General features: G+C 45.1%; 2 protein-coding genes across 2 annotated transcripts; one reads left to right on the top strand and one right to left on the bottom strand.

Annotated features, from left to right (window-relative positions):
* The first annotated feature begins 263 nt into the window (after positions 1 to 263).
* On the top strand, positions 264 to 4,189 carry chchd4a (coiled-coil-helix-coiled-coil-helix domain containing 4a). The gene is made up of 3 exons (XM_055917243.1): positions 264 to 419; positions 1,085 to 1,183; positions 1,357 to 4,189. Exons 1-3 carry the CDS (start codon positions 398 to 400, stop codon positions 1,740 to 1,742), a joined length of 507 nt encoding a protein of 168 aa, XP_055773218.1. The 5' UTR covers positions 264 to 397; the 3' UTR covers positions 1,743 to 4,189.
* Positions 4,190 to 4,655: 466 nt separating this feature from the next.
* LOC129851059 (netrin-4-like) lies at positions 4,656 to 9,337 on the bottom strand. The gene is made up of 10 exons (XM_055917242.1): positions 8,707 to 9,337; positions 7,796 to 8,265; positions 7,352 to 7,690; positions 7,086 to 7,212; positions 6,604 to 6,792; positions 6,196 to 6,412; positions 5,946 to 6,073; positions 5,762 to 5,830; positions 5,486 to 5,656; positions 4,656 to 5,317 (listed from the first exon to the last, which is right to left on the bottom strand). The coding sequence occupies exons 1-10, from the start codon at positions 8,789 to 8,791 to the stop codon at positions 5,181 to 5,183; spliced, it is 1,932 nt and encodes a 643-aa protein (XP_055773217.1). The 5' UTR covers positions 8,792 to 9,337; the 3' UTR covers positions 4,656 to 5,180.
* Between the last annotated feature and the right edge of the window lie 2,587 nt (positions 9,338 to 11,924).

Raw genomic sequence — 11,924 nt, 5'->3', positions numbered from 1 at the left:
TCATTTACAACATCAACAATGTCTACACTGTATTTCAGATCAATTTGATGTTATTTTAATGGACAAAAAAAAGGTTTTCTTTCATAAACAAGGACATTTCTAAGTGACCACAAACTTTTGAACGGTAGTGTATATTTCATATCCAGTGATTCACATTGGGGACATTTATTTGACATTGGAACATGTTTTAAAACCCACATTTACGCTTTTCATGTGGGGGACTTTTATTTAGAATAATTTCGAAATTCTGTGACCTGGTAGTACTTTTTTAGTGTTGCTGTCAAGACACTGATAGCCGGGCGGTCATTAAATGTCTGCACAGTAGCTAATTGTTGAACATAAACCGTCGTTACTTGTAAAACAAGTAGAGGATTGGCAGATATTACCATAGACAGTCATGTCCTACTGCAAGCAAGAGGGTAAGGTTAATGACGCACATCCTCACATTTTCATTCATTTCGCTCGTGCAATGTCATTGACTGGCCTAGCATGTTGGCTAGCTACTAGTAGCATGTCAGCGTTGCTTATTCCTGCGTTATTGGTGCAGTAATTCCATGTAGATAGCCAGTTATAGGTTCAACGCGGTCTATAACTAGGGCAATCAGATTATGTCAGTATTAATCCGATTTGTAGGGGTAGTTAGCTAGATAGGCTATTAGCAGAACGAGCCAGATGGCTAAAGAGTCTTGAGGACTTTCTTTCGGAGCTGTCAAAGAGCAGGTCATGTCAGGTGACAGTTCAGTTTGTTTTATATCAGGACCCTGTTGACTTAACACTGTGTGCAGAACTCTGTTGAAAAACAGCTGTTGAATTGGTAACTTAACAGCTATTATGGCCAACATTAATAGTCTACAGTGTGCAATGATCCAATAGACAAATGCACTGTTGTTTTTGGGGGGTCGGTCAGACAATATACACAATATTAACCATAAATTTTTATGGTCTCCCACTTTGATTTAAAACCAGCCTGGAAACCGGGGAGGGGAAGTGCATTTAGTATCTCATGGTTACAACTCTGTGCCTGTTGTTTCCTTGGAGATGCCATCTTCTCATGCTGACCTCACCTATGTTTTCTCCTTGCCAGGTAAAGATCGCATTATTTTCGTTACCAAGGAAGACCATGAAGCGCCCAGCAACGCTGAGCTCATTGCAGATGACCCCAATGACCCCTACGAAGATCAGGGTCAGTGGGCTGTAGATTCTGTGAATTCATGTTGGGGATGTGGAAGGATTATGAAACACTCATCAGTAGTGTAGTCATTACAAAGATACCAAAGAGGTGTATACTGAAGAATGATGAAGGGTCGCAATTACAACCATGTCAATACATGATTATATATATCCCTATTCCTCTAGGCCTGATCCTGCCCAGTGGGGAGATCAACTGGAACTGTCCATGCCTGGGAGGGATGGCTAGCGGGCCCTGTGGGACACAGTTCAAGGAGGCCTTCTCCTGCTTCCACTACAGCAATGAAGAGGTGAAGGGTTCAGAGTGTATCGACAACTTCCGTACTATGCAGGAGTGTATGCAGAAGTACCCCGAGCTCTACCCCCAGGAGGATGAGAACGAGGGAGCTGACGCTGCTGCCCCTCCCCTCGTTGATTCTACTGCCCCTGTGCCCACCGAGGACTCTTCCCCAGCCTCAGTGCCCTCTAGTAACTCTACCCCGTCCCCACCAACACCTGAATCTGCCCCGTCATCCGACAATACACCACCCACAGACAGCCAGGCTGCCAGCTAAAATCACCCAGCATCCCCCAGTCTCTCTTAAACCACTGCTGAGCACAGGCCACTTTCATGGGAGATCAGCTGTGTGTTCACTTGTGCCTCAGACTTTATCTCTTGGTTCAACGTTCATCACAAAGGATAATGACTTTAAAGGGGGCCTAGTACTGCAGAGGAGTTATGTCTCTTCCAGGGAATATCAGTTAATGCTGTGAGAGGAGGACAATACAAAATACATTTCATAGGATTTATTGTAGTGGTTGTTGAGCTCCTGAGGTTCCTACAGTGCCAAGTTTGTAGAGAGGGGGGGGGGGTTGTTTTCTGCAGGGGACTTTAGTTAAGACTCGCAACCAACATATTTTGCTGCTTATCAAGCTTCAAATCAGATGTGTTGTGCCATTCTACGTTAATGCTACACTGGAGGTGTGTAACCTACTGTTAATGTTACTGTTACTGGTCGTTTGTGATTACTTGACTTCATGTTTGTGCTTGACGGATCATAGTAAGCAATTGAGCTCGTATTAAAGCTTGATTACTCTTGTTCTCAGTTGCTGGTCGAAGATCATGTGACATGTCTGTTTTTCCCACTTAAGTTCTGTCAAAAGTCCTGAACGTCGCTGGTGGCAGGAAGTTTTTCCACCAACCTGTATTTTTCAGTTAAATCTGAGTTTTAGCACAGCTTACATTGCCTTACTATTATGTAATAGATTTTTCCCCCAAATGACCGCCCTAAGAAAGTGGAAATCCATTGTGTATATGCAATAATTTCCTCCAAGGAGAGAATGAAACACTGCGAGCCAACTGGGGTTTTGTTATGTGGTGCATAATGCAGTTTCCATGGAAGATGGAGATGTGTTTAATGCATACATTTACGCAAATCACAATGACATTAATACATGATTTATGTGAAAATCTGAGATGCAGTGTGTGTGTAAATCTCAGGATTTGGGCCTTTTGAGATACTTTTGGTCATGTAGTGTATGTGGACACCGCATAAAACATCTTATTCCAAAATCATGGGCAAAGGTGTTCAATAGGGTTGTGGTCAGGGCTCTGTGCAGGCCAGTCAAGTTCTTCCACACCAAGCTCGACAAACCATTTCTGCATGGAACTCGCTTTGTGGGGCGGCAGGTAGCCTAGTGGTTAGAGCGTTGGACTAGTAACCGAAAGGTTTCATGATCGAATCCCTGAGCTGACAAGGTAAAAATCTGTCGTTCTGCCCCTGAACAAGGCACTTAACCCACTGGAGTAAAAGGCATTGAAAATAAGAATTTGTTCATAACTGACTTGCCTAGTTAAATTAAATGTAAAAGGAAACAAAATAGTGCATTGTCATGCTGAAACAGGAAAGCACTTCCCCAAACTGTTACCACAATGTTGGAAACAGAATCGTCCAGAATGTCATTATATGGTGTTGCGTTAAGATTTCTCTTCACTGGAACTAAGGGGCCTAGCACGAATTGTGAAAAATAGCCTCAGACCATTATTCCTCCTCCACCAAACTTTACAGTGCTATGCATTGGGGCAGGTAGCGATCTCCTGGCATCTGCCAAACCCAGATTTGTCCGTCAGACTGCCAAAAGGTGAAGTGTGACTCATCACTACAGAGAATGCGTTTCCACTGCTCCAGAGTCCAATGGCGGCAAGCTTTACACCACTCAAGCTGATTCTTAGCATAGTACATGGTGATTTTAGGCTTGTGTGCGGCTGCTTGGCCATGGAAACCTATTTCATGAAGCTCCCGACGAACAGTTATTTTGCTGACGTTGCTTCCAGAGGCAGTTTGGAACTCGGTAGTGAGTGTTACAACCGAGGATGGATTACTTGGCGTTCCCGTTCTGTGAGCTTGTGTGGCCTACCACTTCATGGCTGAGCCATTGTTGCTCCTAGATGTTTCCACTTCACAATAACAGCACTTACAGTTGACCGGGACAGCTGTAGCAGGGTAGAAATTTGACGAGCTGACTTGTTGGAAAGGTGGCATCCTATGACGGTGCCACATTGAAAGTCACTGAGCTCTTCAGTAAGGCCATTCTACTGCCAATGTTTGTCTATGGAGATTGCATGGCTGTGTGCTCAATTTTATACACCTGTCAGCAAAGGGTATGACTGAAATGGCATAATCCGCTAACTTGAATGGGTGTACGCATACTTTTGTGTATATAGTGTATGACTTTTCTAGTTAGAGGGTCCTGAAAGGCCAAATATGTTTGGTGCTGGCTGCTTTTATCAACAACTCCTGTTCTTATGAAGAAAGGCTGGTGAGTATATACAGTAGCATCTAGACAGGTGCTAGGCAATCATTGTATAAAAACGATTTAGTCAATGATGAAATTGTGCAAAGCTTGAGTATCCATCCACAGTGAAGAAGGCACTTCCTTCACCTGCTTTTAAAACATGTAATTTAAACCTTAATGGACTGCTACTCCTATTTAACCTCTCCCGATTAAAGTTCATACTGAACCATGTCTCATTTCCTTTCACACCTTTCTAATCTTATGTTTAAATACTTCAAACATAAATTAAGCTATGTATTCATATATATGACTGGCCCATGATGCTTTGAAAGTGATTCTTCCTTAGGGATCCTGAGTTTATTCTTTGGTAAAACTGCACCACACACACAGCCTTGGATTAAGATATTAGCTACATTTTCGTAACACTTAAGTTTCTCAGGTTTATCTTTTGATGTACTTTGTAGGCCCTATTTGTTGCGGGGAAAAAGATGCCGATGGCTGGGACATGTGTAGACTTAGATTACTACCAGACCTGCACCCTGCAATTGCACTACGCTGAAGAGAGACATGGAGAAGAACAATAGAAAAGAAAATGGAGTGTGGCCTGACCTGGGAAACCCCCACCAAGAAGGCTGCAGAATAGAGCAGTGCACTCTCTTGTGGGCCTCAATATTTAAGTAAGTAAGTAGGTGTATTTTTTAGCATTTTAATTGGAACACTAAATGATTGGAATTGGATACTGATAAATATATAGTACACTAAAAGCAGAGACAGCACTGGAATGTAATAAATTGTTATAGAACCTAGTAGGCATTTTGATGTTATCATTTATAAAAGGCATGGCTTTTGACATACACAAAGTCTGTAAAGCTTGTATGCCAGGGTTTGTTGTGTCCGATAGTTAACACTGGCTTGCAGAAAAGAATGGCTCAAATATGACCACCCAAACATTCATTGGATTCCAGAAGGATGCTTTTTTTATGTTTGTGTGTGGTATTTCCCCCAAGTTAAATCATCTTCACAAGAATGTCTAAAAAGATTCCAGTCAGTCCTCTTTGCATCATATGGCAGGGTTGTAGTCTTTTCTGGGCAAGATTTTCCATAGCAGTCATTGGTCAAGACACTCGGTCAAGCCTTTTCCACTGACTTTCAGTCCCTTTCCTGAATTATCTATTGAACCAGTGATACAACCCTCAATTTCCATTCAAATTGCTCTGTTATGGGCAGCCCTGCCTTAGGCCCTCCGATATGTGGGTCCCCAGTTGAGGGGTCCAAGGAACCACCACACTCTGCATGGTGACCAGCAGCCGCTCTGTCTCTACCTCCTCTGGACCCGCCAGCAGGTACTCCACACCTGGAAGAAGAGGGAGAGGAGAGGGTTCAGCCTTCATCTTGTTTAGAAGAACATATATCAGAGTGAACAGAGTAGCTACCAACCTTGTGGAAAAATAGGGATGATATTTAGAATGTTACTGAATATAGTCGCACAATATTCAGTTCAGTGATGTATAAATTGGGCTACCTGGATTAAGAATGGGGCAGGTGCACCCCCGGCTAGTCCATGAGAGGGGGTAGATACTGTGGGTGCCCTGGGAGAGAGGCACCTGTCCTGAACGCAGGACCTTGCGAACTTTGACCTGTACCTCTGCGTGGCTCCCCTTGTCATGAGCTGACAACACACTGGCTTTGATCACTGCCACAGACACACATGGAGACATGCATCACTGAAAAGGTGAGGGGTACATTTAAAATAATGTAGGATGTGTACAGTATGTGAGAACCTTGGGAAATATTTTACCATAGGCATATTTGGTCTTGCAGAGATCTGAGACACTCCTCAACTTTCTCTCCTTACAACTGCATTTCCCTGGAAGGAGCCATAGACAGTGTCAGCAGCACAATATGTTTACTCAAACCCATGAAGGTAAGCAATAAGTAGTGGGTGGTGCATGACTCTTATGCTAGTGTGCAATATTATTCACCTGTGTAGTGCAGGGCAGAGACTGCCAGTTGCTTTGACCACACTGGCTCACCCTCATTGTTCAAGGCATGGTCCATGGCAAGAATCTTGCCTCCCATAGGTATATTTAAAACCTGGTTATTTGCATAGCTGATGAAGTGACAACGAGAATACAGAGGTAAGATGTTATTGTGGAGTGAAACTGGAAATAGGAAAGAAAGCCACATATGAAGTGTTAGATTTAGTAGTGAGAAATAGGGCTTAGGGCTTACCTGTCCAGGCAGAGCCCAGTGTGGGGGTCACAGTTTTGGGGACAAGCACAGGGTTTGCACCCCTCTCCCCCAAAGCCCCAGTATCCAGGGAGGCAGTGGTTGCAGCCTGTTCCCCCCACACCAGGTCTGCAATGGCACTGTCCACTCCTGGGGTGGCACCATCGACCCTCCTCCCCAGAGATGGCTGGTAATGAGCCCAGTGGGTCACACCAACAACCTGTTAGCGAAAGAGCGAAACAGAGACACACAGACTTAGCAAGAACACACACCCTCTCCCTTGTTTCCTCTCGCTCTATCCCCACATGTTGTTACAAATCATACCACTAGAGGGAGATACTGTTTTAATATACACATGTTTTCAGTTTCAAGTAGCGTTCTTTGACTTGTCTGTAGGTTGTCCTGACTTACGTGTGCAGACGTGGGGGGAGTTGAGAGGCATGGCTGGTTGGCGGTGGTAACCGTGGCGACATCGCTGGCACCTGCGCCCAGCTGTATTGTGTTGGCAGTCGTCACAGACACCCCCACTGGTGCCCCCCAAGGACAGCCACGCCCTCTTGGAAAAATGACAGCTCTCTGCATGGCCATGACACTCACACTCTGGAGCACAGGGAGACAACGACCGGACAGGGGAGAGGATGGAGCGGTTAGTAAGGAGGAAAGAGATTATTTAATGACACCCAACGGTAGGGTTGCCAACACTCCTGGTTTAGCTTGGAGCCTTGACCTCCCTGCATGTTCTACAACTTTTCCAGGAGATTTTGTTAATGTTTGAATGAAACTTTAATAACTGAAATATAAACAATGTTGAAGTATTTCTCTAATCTCTCAACATGAGCTTGATTTGAGCTGGCAACCCAACAGGGCCTGGTCCCTTTTAGTAGGGCACTCACTATGGCACGGGTGTGGCTCCCCATTGCTGCCATTGGCTGGCTTCCAGGACTGGTCATTGTAGAGTGGGCCACACCTTTCACAGTGTTCTCCTGCTGTGTGGTGAGTGCACACACACCTGCCAGCCACCTGCAATAAACATCAGGTCTATTGGCCGCATGTGACAAATACAATTTGATTTGAAACATCCACAATGAAAGGACAAGCATAATTACTTAAGAGTTTCTAAAGCACACAGATACACACAGGCTGAGCAGAACACACTCACCATGTCCTTCAGTGTGTCCTGTCCACCTCTGTGGGGTAAGCAGTGTTCTGCATGGCCATGACAGAGACAGGTCCCCCGAGCCAGGAGAGTGTAAATGGCAAATGGAGCTGAGGCAGGGGCCTCTGAGCTGGGCTGGGGGGAAGGGAGGAGGGGGAGATTCAGGTCCGCTGGAGGTTTGAAGAGTCTGATGGAGGAAGAAGTGGTGGAAGGCGCCACAGATAATGGGCAGGTCTGAGCCTTGAGAAGTCTGAGGCGGAGGTTGGTGAGGGTCAGCTGGGAAAGGCCCTCTGGACTGTAGGGGTCAACTAATCCACCAGGACCCAGAGTCCGAAATATCACCTGTGAGAAACATAAGGGTCTTCTATATACTGTATGTCTACTGTGCTTCTAGAACTCTGCTTTTGTCTTACCCCACAAAGTGCATGAGACACTCTGTCCTTTTACCTCTCCCCTGCTGCACGGCTTGGCACTGGAGTACCGGGACGTACACCGCGAGCCATGCTGACTGGTGTCATCAGGAAGACCAAACGCCAGACTGCAGTTCTGTGCAAACAGCTTGAGTGTTTCCCACGTCCGGCCGAAGTCCTGCGAGCGCTCCATGGCCATGGCAGCGGGCCTGGGTGAGTGGAACAGCAGCACCACGTGGGTCAGACAGAAACGGGTCTCCAGGTCCAGACGGACCTCCTCCGCTTGGTCAGTGCCCACGCCCGAGCCCCACCAGGTGTTTGGGTGCTGGAAGGGATCATCCACCATGTTGGCAGGCGGGTGAAGGTCAACTGGACAGGGGTGGAGGGGAGTGGGGCATGGGGAGTGGTGGGACCCATTCCCACAGCAGCCTGAGAGGGTGGTGAGGGTCCTGCCACTGGCCAGGTTGCCCATGGGAGGACTACAGGCATGGTCTACACACCTGGAGGCTGAAGATGGGGTGGAGGAAGAGAGTTAATGCAGAATAAATATAAAATATGCGATCTCATAACTGCATATTGGCTATTTTCCCATGGGAGGGTGTCAATGAACTCAGATCGTCCGGCAGGAAAGGGAGCAATGTGCGCACGTGTATCTCAGGTTGCATCTTCCAAGGTAACCCAATAATATCAGAGAAAATCGGGCGATAGGCTACTGAGTTATCAAGAACGAGTTTCGATCTTTTCCAGTCATAACTGTAAAGATAAGGCAGATAACGGAACCGCCGCTGGTGGCACTGTGTGCCCAATTCATCCCACAATGGAATTTGTTATGATACATTCCTATAATCCACTGCGTCGTTACAATAGCGCCAACAGAGGCAGTAATACTATGGCCAAAAATCTAACCGCAATCTAACCCTCATATCAAATTAATTGATGGCCACTCACCTGTCCCGCTGTGCATGAACGCTACAATTAAAACGCAGTTAATCGCCAGCATCTCAAATCGAAGGCGACCTTCAAATCGTTTCATATGTTTTTGATAATCCCACTGGATGGATTATTAGCAATCCAATGACAAGAAATCTCCCTACAGTCAAATAGTCTTATTATTCTTGGCAGCAGTGCAGATGCGCCTTAGCATCACATGCGTTTTTTTATTCCAAAAATGACCGCATTCCAATGAGAACCGCAAAATTTCGCATAGCCTACATCCCAATCTATCGCTTGAAGTCCAATAGAGCCGCAGTTTGATTCAGCCATACGCTTTGTATGACATCTTTATTAATGACGACAGGGAAATGATTGTTTTCGCATTCAGAGCATCAGCATTAACAATTAACAGTAGTCAATGAAGTGTGTCCCGTACGCGGCTGGTCCATGTCTCTCAACGATAGAGTCAGACGATGCCCAGTCCCGACTCCTGAGCTATTACAAAATAGCTGACGAAAATAGCCCCAGGGCACTCAATTTTTAGGGCTTGCCTTGATAGCACATTGTCACACGGTGGATACTAGCCTATAAGGTTTCCCAAACTTGCTCCTGCCCCCCTGGGTGCACGTTTTGATTTTTTTGCGCTAGCACTACACAGTTGATTCAAATCATCAAAGCTTATGATGAGTTGATTATTGGAATCAGCTCTAGCTGACTAAACTCAACTCCATGAGTTATGATGAAGATGTATGGCGAATAGTGAGGGCATTAAAATTGTTTTTATCAAAAACTACAGATTTCAACACCCAAAGAATAGCCCTCATTAATGCTGCCAACTAATAGCTGACATTTACACAGATCGATTTCATGTGTAAATGAGGGATATTCTTTTGGTTCTGAAATCCGTCGTTTAAAAAAAATATTTTTTAATGTAATGTCGGAGCTCCAGTCCATCCACACTAGTCACTGCTCAACTCCATCGTAAATCGTGGAGGTGAGTTAAGTTGGCTAGAACTTCTCAGGACTTTATGCATGGTTGAATACGCAGGCTACTCAATCCACTTCACCACATGCCTGTCTGATTTTGTCGATTGGCCTCAGAATCCTTTCTATAGGCCTAATAAAAGAAAGTGATGCTCGATATTAAACACTTGGCCTCCAAAGTGTTGATATACCACAGTGCTTCTACAAAATTCCCTGTGTCAACCACATGTAGGCCTATGTCAGGAAATGAACAGTCCATGCTGAACTTGTTGATGCATTCCTAACCCCTGGCAATATGGCACACAGACCCAGTAGATGGAATAAACACCATGTCTCTTTAGTATTGTGGCTAAGTGTAAATGAAAGGGGCTTAGAATTGTTGAATAGTCCCACAAAATTAGATTTTATTCGCATAAATTACTTTAATAAGGTGCAAATTTACAGACCACACTGATGGCATTTCCAGGCAAACTGGAACCAATTTTATTTATTTATTTATTTTTATTACACCTTTATTTAACCAGGTAGGCTAGTTGAGAACAAGTTCTCATTTACAACTGTGACCTGGCCAAGATAAAGCAAAGCAGTGTGACACAAACAACAACACAGTTACACATGGAATAAACAAACATACAGTCAATAATACAATAGAGAAAGTCTATATACAGTGTGTGCAAATGAGGAAGGATAAGGGGGGTGAGGCAATAAATAGGCCATGGTGGTGAAATTATTACAGTATGGCAAATTAAACACCTGGGTAATAGATGTGCAGAAGATGAGTGTGCAAGTAGAGATACTGGGGTGCAAAGGAGCAAAATAAATAACAATATGGTGATGAGGTAGTTGGATGGGCTATTTACAGATTGGCTATGTACAGGTGCAGTGATCTGTGAGCTGCTCTGACAGCTGGTGCTTAAAGCTAGTGAGGGAGATATGAGTCTCCAGCTTCAGTGATTTTTGCAGTTCATTCCAGTCATTGGCAGCAGAGAACTGGAAGGAAAGGCGGCCAAAGTAGGAATTGGCTTTGGGGGGTGACCAGTGAAATATACCTGCTGGTGCGCGTGCTACGGGTGGGTGCTGCTATGGTGACCAGTGAGCTGAGATAAGGCGGGGCTTTACCTAGCAAAGAAATATAGATGACCTGGAGCCAGTGGGTTTGGCGACAAATATGAAGCGAGGGCCAGCCAACGAGAGCATACAGGTCACAGTGGTGGGTAGTATATGGGGCTTTGGTGACAAAACTGTGATAGGCTGCTGTCACGTTCCTGACCTGTTTTCCGTTGTTTTTGAACTTTGTTTAGTTGGTCAGGACGTGCGCTGGGTGGGTAGTCTATGTTATGTGTTTCTATGTTGGGTTAAATGTGTTGCCTGATATGGTTCTCAATTAGGGGCAGGTGTTTGACGTTTCCTCTGATTGAGAACCATATTAAGGTAGGCTGTTCTCACTGTTTGTTTGTGGGTGATTGTTCCTGTGTCTGTGTCTACCACATGGGACTGTTTCGTTTGTTCGTTCGTTTGGCTAGTCTTTCCTGTTCGTGCGTTCTTCGTGTCTATGTAAGTTCTCAAGTTCAGGTCTGTCTACGTCGTTTTGTTGTTTTGTTTCTATTCAAGTGTTCTTCGTATGTTCGTCTTTGCTTTAATAAATATTAATTATGTCTACATACCTCGCTGCGTGTTGGTCCGATCCATGCTCCTCCTCGTCCGAGGAGGAGGAATATGACGAACGTTACAGCTGCATCCAATTTGTTGGAGGCTATTTTGTAAATGACATCACTGAAGTCAAGGATCGGTAGGATAGTCAGTTTTACGAGGGTATGTTTGTTGCAAAATAGGAAGCTGATTCTAGATTTAATTTTGGATAGGAGATGCTTAGTGTGAGTCTGGAAGGAGAGTTTACAGTCTAACCAGACACCTAGGTATTTGTAGTTGTCCACATATTCTAAGTCAGAACCATCCAGAGTAGTGAGGCTGGACGGGCGTGCAAGTGTAACGGATGTGAAATGGCTAGCTAGTTAGCGGGTACACGCTAATAGCGTTTCAATCAGTTACGTCACTTGCTCTGAGACTTGAAGTAGGGTTTCCCCTTGCTCTGCATGGGCCGTGGCCTTTGTGGAGCGATGGGTAACGATGCTTCGTGGGCGACCGTTGTTGATGTGTGCAGAGGGTCCCTGGTTCGCGCCCGTGTCGGGGTGAGGGGACAACGTAAAGTTATACTGTTACATTGATGCTGTTGACCCGGATCACTGGTT

Source organism: Salvelinus fontinalis, chromosome 3, assembly GCF_029448725.1.
Source record: "Salvelinus fontinalis isolate EN_2023a chromosome 3, ASM2944872v1, whole genome shotgun sequence".
In the NCBI taxonomy this organism is placed as follows: Eukaryota; Metazoa; Chordata; class Actinopteri; order Salmoniformes; family Salmonidae; genus Salvelinus; species Salvelinus fontinalis.
Note: the sequence above shows the minus strand (reverse complement) of the source record. Positions and strands in the feature narration are given on the sequence as shown.